Below are 27483 nucleotides of genomic sequence, written 5' to 3'. Positions count from 1 at the left end.
TCTGTTTGTTTACCAGCGTCAACGCTCGCGGCTTGTTTAGAGCTTTCTCTTGCCTCATACCGTGTTTTTTCCCTTCCTGTTCCGTTTACCCTTCTGCCTTTGGTTCACCCTTTGTTTCTCCTCATCTCGTCTTATTTGATTCCAGGTGCCGCCTTTCTCGCGACCACCTTTCTCCTTCTGTCTTTTTCTGAACTGTTTATTTCGGCTTCTGCTCCTTTTCATCGCACTGCGGCTTGCGTCGCCTTGTCGTTTGCCGCGCGCTCCTCTTTCCGCCTTATATTTTTACCTATCCGCTCCTCGTGTATTCCTCTGCTCTTTGCCTTGTGGCGTATGCCGTCCTTGCTGTGCGATTGTCCAACCTAGGACGCGCGCTGACTCATCTCTCCTATTGTTGGGTTCTGTCCCTCCTTGCGGCTCCTACCATCGGCCGCCCTGAAGCTTGCTAGAGCCGTACGTGTGCACGGCAGTCTTCCCTATTGCAGCGTTTTTCAACGCATACTCGTCTGCTTCCTATTTTTCTTTCCATTTCTAGTACCTGCCTACTGGACTTGATAAGACTGCTCTATATTTCTCCATCTCTTACTGATTGTTAACGAGCTGTTTCTTCCTCTGCTCCTCGCTCCTTTCCCCTGTCTCTTCAGCCTACCTAGAGCCTTCATTCACATTTGGGCTTTGAATAGCCAGCAGGACCATAGAGTATTTCCCGTTGGACATTGTGCCTTGGATCCTTAATCATCTCGTCAAACTCATCTTGTTGCCAGGGTTTTTTTCTGCCATAAGGCTTTTTCCCTGCTACTGAGGCTGGTCCCCTGGGGGTCCCCGAGGACAGGTTCCCATCTCTGCCAAGGTGGCCTCCGGAGGGGCCAGACCTTATTTACATGAACGAAAGGTTCAAACGACCAAGGTCAAGACTCCTAAGAAGGACTGTAAGAGGACCGAAGCTGCTCCTAGAGTACTAACTTCTGAGGAATTAGGTGAGGAGAAGGGGGAGGTAGACCTTAAACCTGACAGCATACAACGCCAAGATACTACTATGGCTTCCTTGGAGCAGTATTAACAACTAGTAGCTGCTATGCAGAACCTTACTGCAGAGGTCCAAGCCTTGAGAACAGAGAATATGGCGCTCAGACAACAGGTTTTGCTGCATAGAGACGATCACAGCGACCTGCCTACTATGCAACTATCCTTTGGCAAATACGATGCTCACCCGGGAGGATTGAAGGACTTCCTAGATGCTTGTAAGGCATATTTTGCCTTTCGACCATATGAGACAGCTAGATCTAGAGTCGGTTTCATCATTGCTAACCTCACTGGAAACGCTCTATCATAGGCCACCCCGTTGGTCACTAATAACGACCCCTCCTTGAATGACTAGGACCGATTTGTAGAGGTGTTTAAGGAAAGATTCGACGGACCCAAAGTGTTCTACTCCTCTCTTGAGGCTATCCTAGATGTTTGTCAGGGGAACACCGACGTCCAGACATATATTTCCCGCTTCCAGAGATTAGCAGCCAAGGCAGACTGGCCTGATTCTGCCCAAAAAACTATTTTTAGACGAGGCCTCCATGACGATATCAAGGATGAACTGGCACGAGTAGCTCGACCCACGTCTTTCCAGGAATTGATGACCTTATCCCTCCAGATAGAGTTCTGCCTGTTGGAACGTCGACAAGAAAGAAGACGACTTTGAGGTACACCTCAGGCTATCAGTCTACCTTCTCCCTCACCCACGACCAGGTTTACAACCAACACTGATGAACCTATGCAGATTGGAGCTGCCTGAGGACCCCTTACTCCTGAAGAACAAAGGAGGAGACGAGATGGCGGATTATGTATGTACTGTGGCTCCCCGAAGCACTTATTAAGAGACTGTCCAGAAGTCCCTCCTCGACGGAAGGAAAACTCCAACCCCCGATCTGCTGAAAGGGAAGTTTCGGGGGAAGTACCAAGTACCCTTGCAACAACTCGAGAACAATAGACAACACAGAGGAAAACAGTCTGTTGGTGGTTCGGGTCAATCTGTGGATATCCGAGTCCGAGTCCGGTCCTACGGAGGTGTATGCCATGCTGGACTGCGGAGCAGCTGGCAATTTCATGGCAATTTCATGGACTCCAACTGGGAAACAAGAGTTAAGGCTACTCCGATCCTGGTCGAAGGGGTGGATGGTAGGCCTTTGTCCTCCGGACCTATAACTAGGGAGACAGTTCCTTTGAAGATGAAGTTGGGCCACCACGAAGAGTATCTAGTATTTGATCAAATCAGAGCAGCCCACTTTCCTGTGGTTATCGGAATACCTTGGTTAAGAAGGCATAACCCTCACATCGACTGGACTGCCAACAGGGTGTTCTTTGATTCCCTGTTCTGTAAATCTAACTGCTTGAACGTGTCCTCCGCCTCCACTATCCCAGAAGCCTCGAAGGAAGGAACTCCGACCTTCAGTCTGTTGAAAGTAGCCTCTGTCCCACTTCAATATCAGGACTTCTCGGAAGTGTTCTTGACACCCTTCCCCCGACAATTACCTCCACACAGGGCCGAAGACTGTTGTATAGACCTGATTCCAGATGCGGTAATTTCCCTTTGGACGAATGTACCATTGTCGCTCCCCGAAAGAAGTGCCATGCGAGACTATCTTGACGCAAATCTGCAGAATGGGCTCATTCAGGAGTCCAAATCTTCTTGTGGGGCCTCCTTATTTTTCATACCAAAGAAATTGCGCCCTTGTATCGATTACAGGGGGCTCAATAAGGTAACCATTCGGAACAGATACCCCATGCCGCTCATACGGGACATTCTAGAGGCAGTACAGGGAGCGGTCTACTTCACCAAGCTTGACTTAAGAGGAGCATATCACCTCTTAAGAATAAGACAAGGGGACGAATGGAAAACTGCATTCCGTACCCCTTTTGGACTATATGAATAGAGGGTGATGCTGTTTGGTCTTTTAAACACACCTGCCGTATTCCAAAGATACATGGACAAGATATTTGCTGATATGTTGTTTGTGTCAGTGGTGGTGTACCTGGACGACATCTTGATATTTTCCAAGACATTATCAGAGCACCGGCAGCTTGTCAGAAGGGTTTTACAGCGCCTACAATGCCATCAATTGCTGGTAAAGCCTGAAAAGTGCCAGTTCGAATCTACTTCAGTGTTCTATTTGGGATTCATTCTGTCAAAGAAAGGTATTGAGATGGATCCTACAAAGGTTAAGGCGATTGAAAACTGGAGGGAACCAGGCAACGTCAAAGAGCTACAATGTTTCCTAGTACTGGCCAACTTTTATCGAAGGTTCATTCCCAACTTTTCACACACGGTACTACTTCTCACTTCTCTGTTGAAGAAGGGTGTTTCGTTTTTTTTCGGAGAGGAACCCCAGAAGGCCTTCCTTACCCTCAAGAAGTGTTTCTCTGGGGGGGGACGCTTTTGCGCATGACCAAGATGGCCACCTGATGTGAGAGCTCCGACCCGACAGAAATCCGAACTACATTTGAATCCTGTTTCGGAGCCCCCAGCGGATAGTGGAGTCGAGCAGAGCGTGCACCTTGACCCAGTCCACACCCGACCAAAATCCTGAGAGCGACGGGCTAAAACTCACAGAGATATCGGCGTTGGCGTGGTGAGCGGGAGAAGGCCCGGGAGTTGGCCGCAGAGGACATCCGGCTGGTCTACGCCCCGCGCCGCTGATGCTCTAGCCTGAGAGACATAGAGAGGTGGGACTCGTGTGCCACGGTGTCGGGCCCATGGACACTGCGGAGCGACTGGAGTGACCCCCCCTAGGCCCCGTACGCGTGGCTGAGCAAGCATTGCTGGCTCGTGGGCCCTGCGCCGGACCGGAAACGAGGTTTTGACCGGGTGTGCCTGGTGGAACCCTGTCTTCGCAGTTACTGAGACCACCCTGTTGGGCGAGAGCTCGAGCTCCCTGCTGCGGCGCGGCGATTGCTGGAAAGTGGGCCATCGTGGGACAGCGTGATATCCTCTCCTCCCCGACCGAGGAATCGACTGCATTTTCTGGCCGGCAGCCGGGGCGCGCCACGCGTGCTACATTCCCTGCAGGTTGGCGGGACGGTGGCGCTCTTTTCTACGCGTGAGGGGTCGAATTAGCAAACTACCGCCGATACCTGACCGTTGATGGCTCCATGAAACACTATTGTTGCGATACCCAGGCCTGAGCGAACCCGCTTGACAAACAATATCCTACGCGGCACAGGCGGCCTGCCTCCGCGGTAAAGTCACACAGATTACGCTGCCCCCGTCGGGTTGTGGTGGGATACCGGCAGGTGTGGCGAACATGGGCAACACTAGGAAACAGGATAAGGCGGCTGAAGGGGCGACTGGGAAAAAGAAAGGTCCGATGGATTCATACACCAGTAGCCAGGCAGCTGGCCACGAGCCGGATCCGTCGACGGCAGAGCCTGGCATGTAGGAGGGCAACAGGGTTGATCGCCTTACCACGATAGTGCAGAATGGCTTCCTATCCCTGAATGTGAAACTAGACGACATTGGCAACACTATAGGAGCACTGAAAACCAGAGTTGACAAAGAGAGCCTTAGAATCACCGAGGCCGAAGACAGAATTGGTACAAGCGAAGACACTATTGCGCGACACGATCGCGACATAGCGCAGCTTAAGGCGGGCATGACCGCACTGCAGAGTAAGTGCGAAGACCTAGAATCCAGATCCCGAAGGAACAATATTCGGATTGTGGGAGTTTCTGAAAAGTTTGGGAAAGGTGCTATGGAACAACAAGTGGAAAACCTACTTAAGACTCTTTTTGGAACAGAATCCTTTTCAAGCCAATTCCTGGTTGAGCGAGCGCATCGCACTCTGGCCCCCGCGCTGAAGCCTGGAGCCCCACCGCGTACTATCATCGCCAGACTGTTGAATTACAGGGACAGAGATGCAATACTTAGGAAGGCCAGAGAAATTGGGACACTACAATATGAGGAGAACCGCATACATGTCTATCCGGACTTTGCTGCGGGAGTACAGGCCAGTAGGAGATCATATGAGCCGGTGAAACGGCTACTGAGGGCGCGTCAGGTCCCGTATGCGCTGATATTCCCGGCTAAAATGCGAATCCAGTATGGAGGAAGAGCACACTTTTTTGAGACTCCGTCCGCCGCTCTGGCATATGTGGAAGCAAATATACCCCTACCACCTAGAGGCCGTGGACCGGACCAGAACGGAAGATCACCTCTGGGAGAGGGAGACCGGGGTGCTGTTGATTGAACTTGGTTGCGCACTTATCCTATGCAGTTGTTTTGTCGATGTTTAAAGGGATTCTGCTCCCACTGGGGGGCTCTGAGTAACCTTCGAAACGGGTCGTGAGCCCGCTCGGGTGGCCTTGTGACAACAACGTGGCACCCACAGTAAAGTTCCAAAAACGTTTAAGGGTACATCGTCAAGTTGGGGTGGATGATGTGGGTGGAGGGTGGGGTTGGGGAAGTCTGGAAGTTACAGATTGTTATTGCTGCCAGGGCATGTTTGGGACCTGGGATTTAGATTGGTTTAATTTCAGTTCCAGGTTGGTTGAAATCAGGTCTGGCGGGTGCACGATGCGGCTACAGCAGATAAACACTAGACATGGTGGAAGCAATGGCACGGCATGGATTCTATATATGGAGAAATGGGTAACGGGGTGAAAATAACTTTATTATCTTGGAAGGTCCGAGGGCTAAACAACCCGATGAAAGCCAGAAAGGTAGGAAATTATGTCACCAGACACGATCCTCAAATCCTAATGCTCCAGGAGAAACACACCCTGGGAGCGGTTAACCGTAACATAATGACTAAATGGGGCAAGCTACGTTATTATACAGAATATTCTTCACATTCCAGGGGGGTCATAACACTCGTACATCCTGCGCTGGGATTCCGCACTGAGGGGCACGAGGCTGATCCAATGGGAAGATATGTGTTGGTGTGGGGGGAAATGGCGGGCAGACGGGTGACCCTGGTTAACACCTACGGCCCTAACATAGATGACCCGGATTTCTATCTGAAAATGTTCGACACTCTCAACAAACACGACACAGAAATCATTATATGGGGCGGCAATTTCAATGTTGCACTCTACCCCATGTTGGAAAGGTCAACCGGTGTAGTGAGGGCTCCCACAAAAAAAGCGATAACCCTGAACCAACCCCTCCCACAGTTGTCACCGATAGACGCTTGGCGGGTGCTGCACCCGGATGATAGGCAATATACATATTACTCAACAGTGCATGACAGTGAATCGCGTATAGACTACTGGTTCATATCCTCTGACATCTCGAATACGCTGCGACACTGCACGATCCTTCTCCGCACACTGTCCGATCACTCTCTGGTCTTATTGAGCCTCGTTTTCCAAGATGTTCTTAGACAGGCCAGGAGGTGGAGAATGCCGGGGGGGACTGTTGGGAGATGCAAACGTGGCCGAATCACTGCATGAAGAGATAACCAACTTCTTTGCAGACAATCTGGGGACGGTGGACCGGATATCCACGGTCTGGGAAACGTTTAAGGTTTGGGTTAGAGGGATCCTTATGTCCAAATCAACAGGACTCTTAAAGGGGTTGAGACGGGACCTTGAAGGTGTGGAACGGGAACTGAAAGAGCTGGAAGAGATATATAGCCGCACCCATGATAGGGACACCCTTGCTGAAATTCATAGACTCCTTAGGACCTTTGATAATTTAGCCACGAGGGAGGTACGATAAATTGCAGCCCCCATGCGGGCGCGTCGCTATGGGGAGGGGAATAAGATGGGGAAAATGCTGGCCAACCTGCTTCGAAATGAAACAAATAACGCCCCAATAGCCGCTATTCAAACAGCTCCAACTGTAATGGTCACAAGCGATAAAGGTATTAACAATGAATTTGTTGAATATTACAAAACACTCTACACGAATAGAGACCAGAAAACCCCCACTGAGACGAAAGAATACCTGGCCTCACTGGGTCTCCCGACACTCTCAGATGAAGGATAGATTGGCTTTGGAGCTACCTGTCACAATAGAAGAGATCACTGAAGCCATCAAGGATCTCACGTCGGGTAAAGCTCTGGGTTCTGATGGACTGGGGGCCGAATTTTATAAGGAGTTCCATGAGGAGCTGGCCCCTATTCTACTCAGAACCTGGGAGGAGGCCCTCGAACAGCACAAACTGCCCCCTACAATGAGGGAAGCTATTGTTACGGTGCTTCTCAAGCCCAGACGCCCACCCCAGGATATGCCCTCTTACAGGCCCCTCTCGCTCATAAATACCGACGCAAAAGTTTTCGCGAAGGTCATGGCCAATCGTATGTTACCCATGGTTCCAGCACTAGTTCATCCGGACCAAAATGGGTTAATTCCCAAAAGGTCTACAGCGCTAAACCTCTGCAGGCTGTTTGGAATCATGGCACAAATAGACCCGGGCAGGCAGGCGGTCGCGGTGTCCCTCGACGCCGAGAAGGCATTTGATTCAGTCTCATGGGAGTACCTCTTCTCGGTGCTGGAGGCGTTCGGGGTGGGACCCAATTTTATCAGATATGTCCGCCTACTCTACACAAAGCCCGGGGCGAAAGTATACACTAGCAGAACCATGTCTGACATGTTCGAACTGGGAAGGGGCACAAGACAGGGATGCCCGTTCTCGCCACTCCTATTTGCTCTTACAATAGAGCCCATGGCTGCTGCAGTCAGATTGCGCCATAAAGATAAAGGCATAGTCATGAAGGGCTCTAATCAGCTGATTTCGCTTTATGCGGACGACGCGCTGTTATATATCCGTGAACCCGACAAAAACCTGGCGCCCATAATGGCAGATATACACGAATTTGCTGATTACTCTGGTTACACTGTGAATAGTTCTAAGTCGGAAATCTTCCCACTCACCCCTGGTACTAAATACCCGGAAACGACGGAGGGCCTTAAATGGACGGAGAGATATATTAGATAGCTGGGCGTTCTGGCCTCCGGGAGCAGACAATCTCTATTTCCCGATAACCACGAAGGGGCGCTACAGTCAATTAATGCGAAGCTTGCGATATGGAGGCACCTCCCTATCTCACTGCATGGCAGGATAGCAGTGCTAAAAATGACAGTCCTTCCTAAACTGCTGTACCTGTTTGTGAGTATCCCGATATGGCCAGGCAGGGAATTCTTCACCAGGCTGCGATCAATGGTGACCACATTTCTATGGAACGGGAAGACTGCTAGAATGGGATGGGAGAAAATGGTGGAACCATACAGTACCGGAAGCATAGCAGCCCCAGACTTTGAACTTTATTATTTAGTTGCCCAAGCGCAGTTCGCGAGATACTGGTATGAGACGGCAGAAGAAGCACCGTATGCATGGGTGGAGACACACACAGTTGCACCCTCGGATGTGAGATCAATTATCTTCGCCCCACAACATAGAGACGTGTGTGAATACGACCCGGCGAGCTGCACTGTCCGGGCTTGGGGGGCAATATGCCGGAGACTTAAAATTGAAAGGCCCTATAACCCACAGATTCCCTTGTGGAACTTTCCCGGCATTCCCCCCACATTCGACACGGACATGCAGGAAGCATGGGACCCCAATAGGGAAATGGTGGTAGGGGTAATATTCATAGAGGGGAAATTTGTTAACTTAACAGATATTTTAAGGGCACTGGGGAGAGGACCGCTTCGAACACTCCAATACTACCGAATGAGATCAGCATTCCAGGCTAGATGGCCCCTATTTCCTGATGAGCCACTCTCACACCCTTGTTTACAAATGATCACGACTCAGGGGGGTCTCGAAGTCTCCAAATTATATGCATCGGTGCAGGCCCACACCCCCACGATCAACAATGTGAAAACAAAATGGGAAGCAGATTTGCAGGCAGCCATTCCTGATGAGAAATGGGTAAAGTATTGTACACTCACTAAAAGGGTTCTGCTCAATGCAGGGCTGCGCCAGATACAATTTAAAATTCTGAACAGACTGCACTATACACCGGCTGCAGTAGCGAGGTTTGTACCAGACTCCTCGAGCGAATGCCCCAAATGCGGCGCCCCACAAGCAGGGTCTTTCCACATGTATTGGGACTGCCCTGAGCTGCAGCGGTTCTGGGGGGGGTGGCTGAGTTACTGGTGGAGCTAACACAAATATCCCCATTCCTATCTCCACAAAAATACCTGTTTGGTGATATTGGGAAGTGCTCGGAGAGAACTAGAAGACTCTTTAATGTTTCTTGCGCAGTCGCTAAAAAATGCATCCTCCAGGCTTGGAAAAGCCCCACGCCTCCGAGCATGAACACCTTTTTACGAGAATTGACGTATGTGAATGAGAACGAGGAACAATATGCACTGACTCAGCCGAGAATGAGCCGACCGAAAGATATCTGAGCCCCGTTCAGGACATACTTATGTGAACTGCTGTCGGACAATGAAGACCCCATGTAAATATGTATCACTTGTGAAAATGCATAGTGCCACTGTATACTTTTTTCTTGTTATGATGTTGGAACGAGTTGTGAACCTGCTACTACCTCAATAAAAAGTGTTTCTCTACAGCACCCATATTGGTCCAGCCAGATCAGACTAAGCCTTTCATTCTAGAGACTGATGCATCCATAGGCACTGTGGGGGCAGTTTTACTTCAGAAATCAGATGATGAGTGCGACCATCCAGTGGCCTATTACTCTAAGACCCTTACTAGCAACAAACTGAATTATTCCGCTCTTGAAAGGGAACTGTTGACAATCAAGCTGGCCTGCCAAGAGTGGCATCATCTTTTACAAGGTGCGGCTCATTGCTTCATAATCAGAACAGATCACTGTAACCTTCGGGTTTTACAACAGATGGAATGCACTAACGCGCGGCATGCCAGGTGGGCTTATTTTTTCCTACAGTTTGATTTCATTATAACCTACATTCCCGGTACAGAAAATAAGAAGGCTGATGCTTTGTCTAGGAGCCTCGGAGAAGGTTCTGGTTCTTGCAAGGGCCATGATTTAGTCTTCCCGGGACTCAAGATTTTAGCATCCACTGTTTCTTTCCTTCAAGAATTGATTCTCCAGTACCAGACCTGTACCGAGTTACCTTCCACTATCAATCAAGGAAGGGATGGGTTGTACTACCATGAAGGGGCTCTCTTCATTCCCATCCTTTTTTGGTGTCACAATGCTCCTTTAACTGGACATCCTGGGATTAGAAAAACATATGAGTTATTGCGTAGGGGGTTCTGGTGGCCGAAACTAAGAAGGGATGTATACTAGTATGTGTCCACATGTTCAGTCTGTGCCTCAAACAAACATCAGACAGGCAAACCTTTAGGACTGTTGCAGCAACATTGATTACCTGAACGCCCCTGGGAGCATATTTCCACCGATTTCATAGTGGATCTTCCCCCGTCATATGTCATGACAGTGATCATGGTGACTATTGATTCATTTAGCAAATTAGCCCATTTTTCTGCCTTCAAGCAGGTTCCCTCTGCCTCAGAGACTGCGGCGGTATTTCTCCGAGACATAGTCCACCTGCATGGGTTGCCCCGGACGATAGTCTCTGATATGGACCTCAATTTACATAAAAATTCTGGGCTTCTCTCTGTCAGATCCTGGGTATCCACAGGGCTCTTTCTTCAGGGTATCACCAGCAGAGTAATGGACAGACCGAGAGACTTAATGCCAGTCTGGAAGTATTTGAGGTGTTTTTGTAGTCCACAGCATGAAGAATGGTTCTGTTTCCTTCTACAAGTGGAGTTTGCCTAAATAATGCCCTACACACTTCCATTCAGATGAGTCCTTTTTATTGTACATATGGGTTTCACCCCCAACATCTGCCCTGGCTCAGTCTTCCGTCTTCCAAGATCCCAGCCGTGGATGGAGTGTTAAAGGAACTACATGAAGTACATGAAGTCGCGAAGAAGGCACACCTGGCTAGCCAACAAGCACAAACGAGATGGGCAGACAAGAGGAGAAGCACCAACCCAGGGTGGAAGACAGGACAATTAGCCTGGTTGTCTACCAGATTTCTACCAAGATGGGTTCACAGGGGGAAGTTCTCCTCACGTTTCCTTGGACCATTTCCCATATTACAACAGATTAATCCTGTGGCCTATAAGCTTAAACTCCCTGACTATCTCAAAAAGGTGCATCCTGTCTTCCGTGTCTCCTTACTGAAGGCGCATAAGGAGGACCCGTTCCAAAGGCCTGTTCATAGGGAGCGTACTCAAGTGACCTGGGTTCCGAAGGAATATGAAGTGGCCTACCTGGTGGACTCTAAATTCCGTAAGGGCAGGTTACATTATCTGGTTCATTGGAAGGGTTATCCAGTGGAGGAAAGATCCTGGGAACCGGTGAGCCACATCCATGCACCTCGACTCTTAAAGAGGTTCCATCAGCTCCATCCCGGTAAACCCGGGGGTCCCCTGAGAAGACGGGGATATACTGTCAGGAACCGTGGCTGGAAGATTTGGGACAATTGGAGGCAATGACTTATTCAGTAATGCATTCTAGTCCTCACTCAACATGGCGGGCGTTACTATGATGGGGTTTTGGGCGAGGGTCGTGACATCCCTTCAATCTGGGTTGGACACTGCAGACCGCGTCAGCAGGTCCATGGCTACGAGCACGGTTATGCGCAGATTTGCGTGGTTGCGGAAGTCAGGTTTTGCACCAGATGTGCAAGCCCGTCTTCTAAACATGCCATTTGACGGGTCTCATCTTTTTGGCAGCAAGGCTGGCGAGAGCCTTGAGAGGTTGCAGACCTCGAAGGGGGCTGCCAAATCTTTAGGGGCCGCTGTTAGGCAACCTCAGCCTTTTCATTCTTCATCACAACCATGGAGGGGGCGATACTATCGTTACTACTCCTCATTTGGAAAGGCGAGAGGAATGGCCAAAGAAAAAACCCTTGTGGTGGATGTGGTAAGAGTGCAAGGCCAGCTCTTTGCCATCAGCAGCTGCAGCAACCGCCCCAAAACCTCGTTGAGAGCTTGCGTCACAAATCACAAGTGGGGGGCAGACTATCTCAACATCTGCAAGAATGGCTAGCCATTACTTCAGATGCTTGGGCTCTGGAAACAATAGCCCAAGGTTACTGCCTTCCATTTATAACGCAGCCTCACAACAATCCACCGGGGAAACACTCTTTGAGGATTCCAAATCAGCTCCGTGTGCAGGAAATATTAACCCTGCTAGAGAAAGGTGCTTTAGAACCAGTACCTGTACGGAGAGGAACAAGGGGTGGTATTCCACATATTTTGTTGATACCCCAGGAAAGACGGGCGACTGAGGCCCATCTTGGACTTGAGATACTTGAACAAGTTCCTCAGAAAGGACAAATTCAAGTTGGTCACACTTTCTCAGATCCTCCAGGCCCTCCTGTTACAAGATTGGTTGGTGTCATTGGACCATCAGGATGCTTATTTTTCTGTGCCAAATCATCTCAAGCACAGAAAATACCTGAGGTTTGCTGTTGGCGGCTCGCACTATCAGTTTCGAGTACTGCCATTCGGGTTGACCTCTGCCCGAGGGTGGTGGTGGCAGGGCATCTCAGGAGAGGGGCGATTCATGTCTACCCCTACCTGATGATTGGCTGATCAGGGTGTGTTCTGCCGAACAAGCCCTGGATCATCTGTCACCTGCCACTCCCTTCATAGACTGGGCTTCTCTCTCCATTTTAAGAAGTCACGAAGACAATGCATCGGAGCTGTATTAGATACATCCGAAGGCGAGGGCTCAAGACATACTTCAGATGGTTACCAAATTCCAAACTGCCCAGAATCTTCCGGCCTTCGATTTCTTGAGGTTGCTTGGCCTCATGGCATCTTGCATTTTTCTGGTGCCATAAGCCCACCTAAGAATGACATTCCTTCAATGGTCACAGTTCTCAGGAAAGCTGACGGACCTACTTCCAATTCCAAGCAGGGTCGCACAGGATCTTCTGTTGTGGGCCTGCGAGAACAACATTCTGAAGGGAGAACATTTTTGGCAGCCAAGGCCAGAGATTACAGTAGTGACGGACGTCTCCCTCATGGGGTGGGGAGCCCATGCCAACGATCTGTCAGTCAGTGGTCGTTGGTCTCCATCGGAGTCCAAACTACACATCAACCTTTTGGAGCTGAGGGCAATCAGACTAGCGTTGAAGGCCTTCCTGCCGTCGGTCAGGGGAAAGAATGTCCTGATAATGACGGACAACACAGTGGCCATGCATTACCTCAACTAGAGAGGTCGTATAGGGTCACTACCACTGTGCAGAGAGGCAATGCAGCTCTGGTACTGGGCAATTCAAGCAGGAATCTCCTTATCAGCAGTTCACCTAGCCGGGGAGGAAAACACGACAGCGAACGCTCTGAGCAGGCAGGGCACAGTCTCCCACGAGTGGGAACTAGCTGAGGAAGTCCTTCAGGAGATCTTCGCACTTTGTGGAGCCCCTCAAGTAGACCTGTTTGCGACCGGAGTCAACCGGAAGTTCAAAAGGTGTTGCTCAAGGGAATTTCCTCCGAGAGGAGCTCTAGGAGTCGCGTTCGTGGTGGATTGGGAATTCCCACTACTTTGTGTTTCCACCGATCCCCGTCATTCCTCAAGTAATCAGGCGGTTGAGACGGTTTGGCAAATGCATAATCCTAATTGCCCCGGATTGGCCCAGGAGAACCTGGTACCCGGGCCTTCTAGATATGTCCATCTGTCATCAGATTCGTCTTCCACAGAGAGAGGATCTTCTCTCACAAAGGGAGGGACATGTTCTCCATCCAGCAGTCAACACTCTCAACCTTCACACTTGGTTTCTGAACGGTTGAGATATAAGGATTGGGACCTCCCGTAAATTGTCATGGAGGTGTTGCTTTTGGCAAGAAGGCCAGCAACGAAATCTCTGTACCGTTGGAACAAGTTTTGCGACTGGTGCAGAGACAACAATGTTGATCCTTTTCTATTTTCAACTCCAGAGGTGTTATCTTTCCTCTTATCATTGGCACACAAAGGTCTCAATGTTGGGACCAATAAAGGTTACCTGGCAGCGCTCTCCATTTTCAAGCGCTCTTTGGAGGAATGCTCCTACTTTTAAATTCCCTTGGTGATTCAATTTCTGAAAGTTCTCACAAACGTATTCCCACCTTCTTTTCAGGTCCCAATTTCAGATCTTAATCTGGTTCTAAATTTTTTAATGTGTGCCCCATTTGAACCCTTGGACACATGTCCATTGAAGCTATTGACCTTTAAATTCCCTGGAGAGAACAGGCAGAAAATATACATCCGCGGCTTACTACCAGGTCACTATGTGCGCTTTAGAAGACGCCAATTAGTGAACAATCACCCACGCTTCAAGTCTTGTACGAACACAAAGGGTTCCGATATACCAGTGTGACCTAGCGTAGGACGTTTGTAAGTGCCAGTACACTCACCCTTCGAGTTGTGCCATTAATTAGACACACTAGGCCGGATCCTATTCATAGCTCAACCATTCCCTGAGCAGGAACTCGTTTTTGAACGCTGTCAATTTGAAAAAACAGCTGACTGAGTCAAAATTAAAAGGGAGGTATGGACTGCCTCTCCGTTCCTATGTCAAGAATGTATCTCCTGATGAAGACGTCACTAAAATACAGTACATACGTCGAAACCGGTAGAGAGAGAAAATTGTGATGAGGTCGTGGTTGGAGACTTTTTGGACCCATCTCAATTCTTTGGCCACCTTTACTATCTTTTGTGGCCAAGCATATTGATTTCACATTATTTCTATAAATAATACAATTGATGAATTATATGTCATGATTTTTTATAGATTTTATACTTTATACCCATTGGCGTTTGGAATGAGTCGAGTGTTGGATGACGGATGCATGTGGATGAATGTTTGAACGATTGAATAGTATACATTTTATTATCTAGATGTGTTCTTAAAAAGTTGTTTCCTGCTATGTAAATTGTTGCCGTAAGTGCAGATTAAATCATGATTTGACTCATATATTTAAAATGTATGAGGTTTAATAAAAATCCTTGCTACCGAACTTTAAATTGTACCCTCTGGTTGCTTTTCCGAGAGTAATAAATAATTATTGACCTTTAAAACCATATTGTCGATTGCATTGACATCTGCACATAGAGTGAGCGAGTTGCGGGCACTTTCTTCTAGGCCATATACTGTATTCCACAAGGATAGGGTTGTGTTATGGGTAAAACCCTCCTTCCTACCTAAGGTTGTAGCTTATTTCCATCAAATCAGAAAATTGTTCTGCCAGCGTTCTACCCCCCACCGTATCCCGGTAAAGAGGCGGAAAGGCTCCATCGATTGGACCCTAGAAGAGCTTTAAGTTTTTATATTTCTAGCTTCTCCAAACTCAGAGTGGATGACCAACTCTTTATTGGACACACCGGAAGGATATTGAGTCAAGCTGTTTCAAAGCAGACATTATCAAGGTGGATTATTCTTGGCATCTCAGAATGTTACAAATTGGCAGGCAAGGACCCGCCAGAAGGCTTGAGAGCTCATTCCACCACAGGTATAGCCTCTTCTGCAGTCCTTCAAAGGGGCATACCTATTAAATCTATCTGTGATGCAGCACTTGGTCATCGCTGCATATGTTCACAAAGCATTACTGTTTAGATACTTCCCACTCTCAGGATGTTGCCTTTGGTAAGGCGGTACTGTATTCTGTATTATATGATCCCGACAGTTCCAAATTCTACTCCCTCCACCAAATTCTGCATACTCATTTGGAAGTCTATCAAAGACGAGGAATACGTTGGAGGACACAATCCATTCGAAGAACTAGTTACTTACCGACTGGTAACGTTCTTTCAACTGGATGTTCCTCCATTGTATTCCTCATCGCCCTCCCAGTCTACCCCACTGTAGAATTTCCTATGCTATTGCAGCTTCCATTCTCGCAGGGCTAACTACTGCTTGCCTGGGCTGATAGCACAACACGAACAGGAGGGAAAAACAGAACTGAGGCCAACAGGCGCCCCATGTGCTACTTATACACCCGATGACGCCACCCTCGATAGAGGCCTTCGATGGACATCGACTCAACGCCATTGACACACGGCGCCCTCTGCCGAGGATTCTTTTTCCGAAAGCAGCCAAAGCTGAACGAGATATCAAAGATGAGGAATACGTTGGAGGAACATCCAGTCGAAAGAACGTTACCAGTTGGTAAGTAACTTGTTCTTTCTTTTAAAACATAATTATCCTTGTTGAATTGCATGCTTTGTTTGCAGGTGGGAAAGCACAGAAATAAAGGTTTCTTTTTAGTTCAAAGCTTTAGATTAGGTGGTGTCCTAGCTCACATTTGTCATATTTTGCTTGAAATGTCCTACATTCTGGATAGAGGATGAGTATTGCAGCTGGAAGCAAGGTGGATGTCCCTGCATATCCTTTACACCTTTTTTGGGGGCACTGTCAGTCCAACCAGTATGCCCGTATTGTAAGCTTGCCATGTGTACAGTATTTAATTATAAGGTTTGGTTGACCTTTTTAAACAGACACTTTTACTTACACATCTCAATTTTGTTTCCTTTTTTCCTAGTCAACCAGTCCCAGCCATTCTGTCAGAGCTAATGTACAACATGTCTTACATCTAATGAAACAACATAATAAGTCACTATGTAATGAGCATGTAGTCAATGAACTTCCTTTGGCAACACAACAGAGCAGTATTCACAGAACTGGCAGTGGCAAATCTGCACCACCACGGACTGTCGCCCACTCCTATCAGGATTTGGAGGAGCTTTTAATTACCCTGCAAGATGAATTTGGAGAGATGAGCTTGTGAGTCCTTTATCATGTTTACAGTGTGGTTTTGTCTCTTAGGAATCGAACCCGTTGTGTAGAGCACCAGTTCACATGATCCACATTTGTGCTCGTTATTCTCTGTAGTTGTAGATCTGCGATCTGGCTTTTCCACAAATGTAAATAACAGTTGGAACTTAAAAAGAGTAACACTTTTTAGAGGCTCCTGTGCTTCTCTCCCAGGTGCACAGAAGCCCAGTGATCTCCAGTATGTGTATTTAGAGTGCTTAATTATGTGAGCTTTTTTACCAGACCCATGGATTGGAATTGTGACCCAGTCCATTTTTTCAGTAGCTCCGCAGTTATTTATTGCATTCCACATTAGGTCTTTATTTCCTAAAGGAAGTACTCTCTAAGAAAAATGTCGAAACAAGTTTAACTCCAAGGAGATATTGCACGTAGTATTGACACAGCTGCTCATGAAACAGTGCTTTGACAAACCATAGTTTTTTTTATGGACCGCCACCTATATGTCATTAGCATGTTATGTCTGACTGCTTGAATGTTGTACTTTCTGAGCCTAAAGCAGCAACCTGAAACTGTCCCAAATGACATGCGGTCTACCAGTATGGACGGAAATACACAAAGATCACATCCACTTTGTTGGAATAATTTACATCTCTTGGGCAATGCTTATTGTAAAGAATGGAGGGGGGTATATGTACATCTGCCCTCTATATGGTAAGATAAAGGCACAGAACACCCCCAGCAAGGCTTTCAATTTGGGAACAGTGAACGAGCAGCCAGGCTTAAGCTTTCAGGAGGTGATGCAGGCAGATTCTTAGGTACAATGTTTCCCCAAAGCCCCCACACAGGAATGTCAACACACTGTTAGGCGATAACACAGCTTCTTTATATAAAATAAGGTTTGCTACCAATCCAAAATATATACATATAAATAATAACACGGTGTACTTGGAATACGTATTCAAAGAATACCTTGTCCACTTTAAAGGGCCCTAAGGATTTGTAAGACCCCACTTGCCTTTTCAGGACACTTTAAAGTACTTTTGACATTTGCCACTCAAATCAATGGCCTTCATTATTTGTGTGTATTTTTCGTTTTTATCAAAGTTGCTGTTTTCATAGTTTTATTGTTATTTGTGCGAACCTAGCTTTGGAAAGCAACAAAACACTTAACGGGGTAATAACTACAGAGGTGGGAGTTAGTAATGAGTGGTATTGCATAAGAGTTAGGGACTAGGGACAGAGCCATGAAGGTGAGACAAAGCCAACAGTGGGCTTGTGCCAGGTAAATATAGGAGCAATGAAGGGGCTTTAATAGCAGAGGATACTATAGTGGTGGGTGGACAGAGCGAGGGAATCACCATGGGATGTACAAAGGGGTGGTGGATGGTTGCATCGACCTTGGGGAGCTTCAAAGGGGAGGGCCGTTATGAAGGGGGCGGGGCATTCATTTATTTTGTTACCACCATACTATTGTTTGTGTTGCACCTGTATAAGCTCACATCCCCCATGAAAACTGTAGCCCAGGGTAACGGCAGGGGGTGCAGTGCAAGATGGCCATGGTTTGACTATGCTCCGATCGATAGTAGACGAAAATTGCAACAGATGCCGTAATGCAGTGCCAAAGACAAGCTAAAATGCCAAAAATCTGAAGAGAGGACGCCTCAGCTATGGTAATCGGGCCACGGATAGCTGAGGTTCAGGCTGCTGTTCACTTCGCCCCGCGCCATTACAGAAAAGCCCGCCTGATCTGCTTGGCGGGGACAACGACGGGGGGCGCTGTTATAACGCTCCGGAGGCGGCTCTCATGTGGCACGGCCCTGCTCCTGCCGGCACCTTCTGGGCAATTCTGCACATGCCTGGCACCATTCGCTCGCCGCTGCAGTGCCGACGCACCTTCTCTGGGACGGGGAAACCGCACGCACCACAGGTGTGTGTGTGGCGGAGACGCCGAGCCGGTGTGGCGGACAGTGCTGCCAGCTTGGATATTTCCCCTTGCGAACTATCATTTTGATTGGCCGGGGGGGACAGGGAGGCCCCCTTCGGCGTGGCGACCATAAAGCAGACCGGCACACAAAAGTAAGCTGGTGCATGTGGGGAGAGTGTGGAGCGGAGCCAAAGGGGCGCGGCTACATATAGCCCCCAAGGGTGTAGGGAACACTCTGGCGCACAACATAGGAGTGGAGGAAGCCAATGAATGGGGCAGGTAGGAGCTAGGTTCTGCCGCAGCCCCCCACAGCACCGGGATCTGCACATCTCCCCAGTGAGACACTAGGCATCGCTCCAGTGTGGCACATTCACTACGCAACTGCATCAGCTCTGTTGAACACCAGGCACAACAAGTTTGCCCGGCGCTGTGGTGGCCCGCCCGCCTTCCTCTGATTTGTTGGGTGCTGCTTCCAACGTACACGGATTCGAGGCTCTCTGGCTGTCTGGGACCCTTGGCGGCCTGGCACCTACGTGCCCCCAGCCATAGGCCCCACTTGAATGTGGCAAGGCGCTTTGAGGCAGCTTAGCGCCCATATCTTCAATTCACAGAGCAACTAAAAGGAGGACAGAAGATGATCTCCTGCCCCTCAAGGCCGACCTTACCGCAGCTCCCCAGGGCATGCATTTGGAGAGTGCCACTCCTTTCCTCTGCCTCTGCTGGTGAGCCCTCTGCTTGGGGGGGGGGGGGGGAAGACAATTCTGGGGCAAGAGATCACAAACGGTCACCCCTCAGAGGGCTTTGGTCTGGGGGAGGACCCAATAGTCTACAGTTGACCCAATCGATCGCTCCCTACCCCAGCAACCTCCTGAAACGCTGCCTATAGTGGGTTTTGCCATCGGCCTCTCTGCCTTACACTCCGGGAGGTCGCTGAGTATGAACAGGGGCCTATGGCCGGACCGGCATGCTTAAAGACAATATTCTCCAGAAGGGCGGTGAGCTGGCTACCCTCAATACACCCAACCAAACCCATAGATCCAGCAGGAATAAACCGGACATGGATGTCCAATCACAATTGCAAACCATCCTGGCGGAGATGCGGATCATAGGGCAGCCAAGAAACTAATACCGCTGTGCTGGATATCAAGCGCGATCTGCAAGTGGTCCAAACCCGCCTCGCAGCGCAAGCGGAAAGCACTATGGATAATGAGCAGCGGATTAGTGCGGTAGAAGATAATCTGTCGTCAGCGGAAGCAGATCTAGATTGCCTGATTAGAGACGTCCAGAGACTGGGGAAGAGGATTGACAATCGGGAGAATCGCTCTCGGTGCAATAATCTACGAGTGGTGGGTCTCGCAGAGAATACAGAAGGGCCGCACCTGGAGAACTTCATATACGACTTCTTTAGGGACACCCTCAAGATTAAAAGCCCACGCTATTTCATATTCGAGAGGGCACACCATGCTCCAATTCCAAAGCCAGCTCTGGACCAGTGACCATGCATCATAACTATGTGTTTCCTTAATTTCCAGCACAAGATAGCGGTGCTGAGGGCCTACAGGGTGGCTGGGTATGGTTTATAGTGAGTATTTCGAATGTCCTTTTTTAGAATGCCTTTTTGTCGAAGCCAAAATGGCAAAAAAAAAATTTTTTTTAATGGTATCCAGTTAATATATCAATCTCTTTCGAATACCATTTCCTCGACAAAAAAAATGTGCTGAAAAAAAAGTCGAACGCATTTTTTTTTTTTTTTTTTTTTTACTAGTAAAAAAAAAAGTATAAATAAAAAAAACGGGGGTCGGGGTGGAAAAAAAAACTAAAAAAACATTCAACTTTTTTTCGCCATTTTGTCTTTGACAAAATGACATTCGAAATACTCACTATAAACCATCAAATCGGCGCAGAACCTATCTGCATATTCAACGACTACTCTTTGAAGGTATCTCAGAGACGCAGAGGATTTAACCCGATATTTGAAACACTGAAGGGGGTTGCAACGTTCGCCACTACCTGAAATTTCTAGCAATCTGGTGTGTGCAGCAATACAAGCAGTGGCACAACTTTGACGACCCTGCTGCAGCGTGGCGCTTCCTCCAACAGAATGACTTGGTTACTACAGATTTGGAACAGCCTGCACAGACTGATGATAAACGTCCTCACATGCACCCTCGCCACACCCCTGACAGAGCACAATCAATGGGAAAATGGCAAAAAAAGCAGTCGTCGTCCGAAAGGCCTGGCGCTTAGGAGGTGAATGAAGCCGCCCGACCCGAACAATGACATTAGTTTTAGGCATAGTACAAGATCGCTTTTGGCATGACACTTATATCTGGATCCCTGCGTGTTTCGCTTCAATCGCATCTCTTTAGAAGATCGAGCGCATCTGGAACATGTGTCACCCTCAAGGGCGCCCACAAGGCGGGGCATGGAGTTACCTTGTCCGGAACACCCAGCAGCGAAAAGCACCCTGGTTTGGGTGTGGCAGGAGAAGACTGGGGACAGAATGTTAACCGGTCCTCCCAAACCTCCTGTCGTGGCAAATCTGCCAACTGTTAGGTATAGGTGTTTGGTTAAACAACCCAATGTTTGCTTTGTCTTAATTGTTATGTACGAGGAAGGTTGAACTCCTGTTGGAGTGTTGTAGGGTTGCTTTTATAGGAAGTCAATCAGTTGGGGCCACATCATTTTATTTGCTCATGGTACTACAGCCTGTTCATATCATACATATGTGAGAAACTTTCGCTGGTAGTGCACATGTACACAAGCAATGTCTACCTCAATTAATCTAGTGACAATTAACATTCAAGGTCTGGGTCACCTGATCAAGAAGAAAAGGTTGTTCAATGCTATGCGCGACATTCAGGGGGATGCTATATTTATTCAGGAGACACACCTAGGGCTTGCAGAGTCGGTGAAACTTCAGCAAGGGTGGGTGGGCTATGGGTATCACTCCCCCATCATTGAAGGAAGGGTGTCTCCATTTTGATTAACAAACGGGTTCCCTTTCAGATGGCACATACCATTGCAGACACTGAGGGCAGGTATATCCTGGCTAGTGGCCTATTGTATTGCCATCCTGTCACGTTCCTTAATATTTATGCACCCACTACGGACACCCCGGCCTTTTTCACTAAAATGTTTGCTGCATGCGCTCAACACCTGGGCAATTTGACGTTTATTGGGGGAGACTTCAATTTAGCCTCTGACCTCTGTCTAGATTGTCAAAGAAAGAAGTCGGGGGGGCTCTCTGCTCAGCTGAAAAAGAGAGGCGCACTACAAATACTGATGCAGGATTTCCACCTTATAGACATATGGCAGGTCATACATGGGCAAGAATTAGACTTCACACACTATTCGTTTCCCCATGATAGCTACTCCAGGTTAGACTTTTGGTTAACTCTGTCGAGCACACGGCACCTAGTGAAATAATGCACTATACCTCCGACCACTATCTCGGATCATGCCCCAGTGCTCCTCCGCATTGCCCTGCCAGATCTGGTCCGTAGCCCACCACCTTGGAGGCTGAATTTGAGAATGCTCTGATACCCTGATATTATTGACCATTTGGTTGCAGACTAAGACAGGTTTTGGGAGGAGAACTTAAATCGGGATTACACGGCACACAAATGTTGGGATGCCTCTAAAGCGTGGATGAGGGGTAACTGTATAGCCTGATGGGCACATAAGTGTAAAGGGTGGGGAGGAGGGGGGGAGAAGCCGGTCTAACTGACCCTAACCGAGAAGGAACATAAAAGTACAAGAAATAAGCAGCTTAAGCCCCTCTTGTGCAAACTCAGGGACAAGATACATCAATTGTCAATCAATAGGGCCCAAAAGTAGTTTACCAGCTGGGCTCAGCCATACTATAGTGATGGCGATAAACCCCTACGGTTGTTGGCCTGGCTCTGAGGAAGATGCAAGCAGCACATACTATTGATGCGATACAGGACAGGGAATGAGGGCTACTCGTGGGAGACGCTCTGATAAACGCGCGCTTTGCAGAATATTATAAAGAGCTTTATACGGCTTCTGACACCCCTCCCCCAACACGAGTCATAGAGCACTTCTTGGACTCTATACAAATTCCTAAAATCTCCCCCACCCACGTCGCAGACCTTGAGACCCCAATAACTGCGGTGGAAATATCTAGTGCTATCGCCGCTCTCTCCTCTGGGAAGGCTTCGGGTACAGATGGACGTCAGACCGATCTCTATAAAAAGTTAGGAGATGGTGTGGCGGCTCACCTAGAGGAGGTTTTTAATGAGGCCGGATCTAAGGGGTCCCTCCCACATTCCGTGCTCTCAGCAAATATAATTTATTCGTAAAAGACACTCATGTAACAATATCAGAAGGCTTCTTCAGGTGACTGCAGGTCAAAGGGAGCCAGAGGACCCGATACTCGCTGTCGGCGCCGAAAAGGCTTTTGATAATGTTGAGTGGGAATTCATATTCAGGGTCCTGCCGAGGTATGGCCTCCCCTCCCCCCCACCCCCGGTTGATCAAGATGATTAAATTGCTGTATACGAACCCCACGGCTGCAGTGATAACTAATGGGGTCTCCTCTCCAGCGTTTGAACTTCAGTCACATACGCGCCAAGGCTGCCCGCTGTAGCTGTAATTGTATGCGCTCTTGATTGAGCTGATTGCAATTAAACTCTGGGCAGACAAAAACTGGGCTGGAATTACTCAAGGGGGGGGAACATGACGTGTCTCTTTACGCGGATGACATGTTGCTCTATCTTAGCAATGGCCTAACCGCTCTGCCATCACAAACTGATATTCCATGGGATCCTGGGAGGTGGCTCCTTTCACTCTGCAATTGCACTCAATCAAGTATCTTGGTATAAATGTTAGCGCAACTCCTCGAGATATTGGGAGCCTGAATTATCCAGGTAAAATAGAGAGCATCTGTCAAGACCTCAAAAAATGGGACATTTTAAACCTTTCCCTAGCCGGCCGTATCAATGCCACGAAAATGAATTAATTCCCTAAACTGATTTACGTGGCAATGGTGATTCCTGTCAGCCTCTCCCGTGAAGACATGAAAAAACTGGAGAAAGCAGTTGTTAGGCAGAGACCTGTGCCGTTCCCTTAGGGACCACTGCAAAAAGTTTAAGACTACAGGTGTTGGCAGTAAACCCAATTGGTAGCAGTCTGCACCACCCAGATTTACCTGGTAGCTGTGGCTGAGCAGTCAGACTTCTCTCAAGAAGAGTTAGGCAGGATATAGAGTATACATATTAGGTACAAAAAATACAGTAGCACAATCAAACACTGACCAGAGCTTTGGTATGAAAGTATATCATTATTTAAAAACACACTTGTAAAAATACACTGGCACTAATATGTCAAGCAAGTAAAAGGGAGAGAAAAGGCAGAAATAGTAAAGCACACAATACCAACACTTTTAACAGAACCACAGGAAGGCAAGAAAGGCAGAGTCTAAGGTAGAGAAAAAAAGTTCATAGGCCAGGCCCACTCTTGGAGAGAGCAAGGCGGAATGTGCCCAAGATCACACAGTTGAATTATACTTTTAAAGTCTTTGCAGATAGTTCAAAAAGGAGTTAGATCGGTTCAGAAAAGTTAGTTAACAGGTCCCAGGTCACCCCAGGATAGAGAGTCAAGGATTTACGGGACACCTTGAACAGTCTGTTGCAAGGGAGACCAGTCGGGACACAGTACCTGAAATGGTAAGAAAGCTCCAGCGGGGGCAGTTGTTCCTGGCAGCGGATGCAAGTCGGTGCTTCGTCCAGGGGACGAGAAGATCTCGACGTGGAGGAAAGCTGGAGGTCGTTGCACTGCCAGGGAAGAAACCAGCCGCAGAGTTTCCCGGTTAAAAGGTACTACCCTTTTATTTGCGCTAGTGGTGAAGCATGGCTATCCGGCCGCCGGGGTGCTTGGCAAGGGCGATTCGACCACGAGATGATCCAGGAAGGCGAAAAGAGGGCGAACTGGTTAACCCCACCAGCTCAAAGGAAGAAGACTCTCCTGGAGGAAGATCTTCTCTGTCGTTGGGAAGTGGTGAGTCGGTTCAGCAGGGCTCCACCGGTGGTGTCGTCGTTGCAGGTCGGCTCAGCTTCTCCCTCTTCGGATTCTTTAGGTCCTGTGGCGACTTCTGAAGTTCCAGTCCCCAAAGCCCTGCTTTTATGCAGAAAACCCCCATTCATCAGTCCTAGCTGTCACTCAAACATGCTAAGTGGTAAGCCGGGCGGCTCACCACTGGGCCAATCACACAAGAGTGTGACTTGAGTTGCTGAGTCCTGGCAAAAAGACCCAACCGGGGAACAAATATTAAATAAATAACCCGGCGATATCTTTAACATTGCACCAAAAAAGTGGTGCGTTTAAAATGAATGGGAAAATCCCATAGGAAATATTCCAGTAGAATATTTTGCGTGGTAACCACTGCCACCAGCCAGAAACTCGACAAGGGGGGACTGCACAGTGCCCCCTCGAAAAACAGACCCAGGGGCAATCTAATTACCCCTACCAGTACTTGCACAATATGATGGTTTTCACTGGTTCTGTTCACAATTTAAGACTAGTAAAGTCAATGGTGACTTTACATGCCGTGGGAGACAGTAGTCACTCCCAGGGTATGGAGTCTGTTTGGGGGTCACTATGACACCCCTGTGTTACTGCACTGAGGGTTCTGTGTAACACACTTACCAAAAAACACATGAAGCCCTATGGAGTAAAAGACCCCATAGCCCATAAAACACATTACAAAGTTAAAGGATATTATCAAATCATGCCTAAGAGTGGGAGAAAAAGAGTCTCACTCTTAGCAGGAGAAAGAAATAAACCCCCAAAAATCCAGCAAAGCTGCTGGGGGACTCACTAGGTTTGGGAAATTAGCCTATACAGAGAATTCTCCCTAACAGCAGTTGAAAAATGTATTTGGAAAGGGAAAAAGGCACGTATGCGACTTGTTGCCCTGCAAGCAGCCAAGCCCAATGGGGGTCTGGCTGCCCTGTCCCTCTGGGCATATGTTGAAGCGGCACAACTGTGTTGGGAGAAGCGGTGGCTGAACACGGCGGATAGCTCAAGCTGGAGGGTGATGGAGCTAGACCTATTGAAACCGCTCAATCCGAGCAAGATCTTGGCAATTCCCGCGAATAGGGTCCCTAAGGCCATACAAAAACACCCCATTTTAGGAGCTACAATTAGGCAATGGAACAAATTGAGGGCAATGAATGGTGTTAGTATTAAGCACGCTCCAATGTGGTCTAGCATTTGGGCTGTGCTCTCGTACGGGCAAGACCAAGAATGGGCCTGGGTAAGAATTATGGATATATGGGAGGACGGGAAGCTTCAACCGTTTGAAGACGTGCGCCCGAAACTGGGTCGACGCACAGGAGAGTGGCTCACCTACCGGGCAATCTGTAACACGGTCAAGCAGGTCGTCACGCAGGCTTCCCTCTCAATGGCCCGTGTGCCTTGCGAAGTAGAATTGGAGCGGCAGCCTGACACCTTTTCCCGGCTGCGTCCGTTTTACCAAATGGCTATCCCGAACAACCAGGGCTGGAATCGCACACACACTGGCGCTCTCGTGGTCTGAAGACCTAGGGGAACATGTCGAGGTCTCTTGCTTACTTGCCGCATACTCAGCAATACCCCTGATATCAGTTAACATTAGTAACAGAGAGATCCAATATAAGTTACTGCATCGTGTATATTACTCCCCCAAAATATTGGGGGTTCAATTGTGGGGTGTTGTTTGGCTTTGCCTTTTCTTTTGTTCACCTGTGTGTTATAACTGCTTTTTGAAATGCTAATAAAAAGAAGTTTAAAAAAAAAAGAAAACTGTAGCCTGCCCTTGGCCCACGTTACCAAGAGAAGCAAAGGAGATATTACTTTCAGGCAGTGCCTATTTCACCTTTGATTGGTATCACTGCTGGCATAGTAGTAGGATGGGGCTGATTAGGCCTTTTAGCCACTATCCTCCCTGTACTCCTGACTAGGAGTAGTCATTGTGTCACAGGAACATTTTCAAGTACCCAGAGAAAACAATTAAAAGGATCTCTTGAGTTACTGACAATAACTTTATCAGTTATGTCCACTGTTGTATACCTCAAATTGGTCTATACTGCAAATCTCTGCCAGGTGCAAAGTATTTGCCTATGTGGTCCCTTATTATGTGTGTGTCTGTGGTGCACGAGGAATGCTGTGGAGACTCACTGGTGTAATGTATATTTCTCCAGCATTGGATCTTACTTGGATTCACATGCTCATGAACATTCCCTGTCGTCAGGCTAGGAATCATTGTTAATAATAAAGTAGTTTCGCTTTAAAGCTAAAACTGCTGGTTGCTTCTATAGACTGTTGCTGTCACTTTGGGTCATACTGCCCCAGCCAATGACATTCGTCCTCCTTAGCTCCACCACTGGAGGCCATCTTCAGATTTTTACCGCAAGTTTTCTTGCTGGGATCCACGTCACCCCTTGAAATCTCGATGTTTTTCTTCTATATTTGTAAAAAATTGTCTTTGTTTTTTACTTAATCTTTAGTCATCATTGTGACTGCCGGTGGTAGGCATCCATTCCCGGTTGAGATCCAATTTATCGTTAGATTTCCAGACCATGTGAGGCCACAGTCTTGAACTCGGGCCTTCACCACACACAATGGCAGGGGCTTCCATGAAAAGCCTTTTTAGGGCCTGATCGATAAGCATTAGAAATTAATGTATTGCCTACATCCAGACCGCGATGTAGACAGCTGTTCCATCTGCCAGTCTTTTTCTTCTTAGACACAGAAAGAACATTATAGAAGGTTGGTGGCCTGGCTTGAGGAAGTTGCTAAGGCCTCTGACTCTACCCCCGTGCGCAGTCATGCCTCAGTAAGGGTCAGCAGATCTGTA

At 48.1% G+C, this 27483-nt stretch overlaps 1 protein-coding gene across 4 annotated transcripts in view; it reads left to right on the top strand.

Moving 5' to 3' along the window:
- The window catches only part of CEP57 (centrosomal protein 57), a 1562635-nt gene that overhangs the window by 1293512 nt on the left and 241640 nt on the right, over nt 1–27483 (top strand). For all 4 annotated transcript variants that reach the window (XM_069639189.1, XM_069639191.1, XM_069639190.1 and 1 more), the window contains one exon: nt 16467–16708. In XM_069639189.1, the coding sequence (XP_069495290.1) occupies nt 16467–16708 (242 nt within the window). The remainder of the gene's footprint in view (nt 1–16466; nt 16709–27483) is intronic.

Source organism: Ambystoma mexicanum, chromosome 7q (genome assembly GCF_040938575.1).
Source record: "Ambystoma mexicanum isolate Mex_15411 chromosome 7q, UKY_AmexF1_1, whole genome shotgun sequence".
Classification (NCBI taxonomy): domain Eukaryota; kingdom Metazoa; phylum Chordata; class Amphibia; order Caudata; family Ambystomatidae; genus Ambystoma; species Ambystoma mexicanum.
Note: the sequence above shows the minus strand (reverse complement) of the source record. Positions and strands in the feature narration are given on the sequence as shown.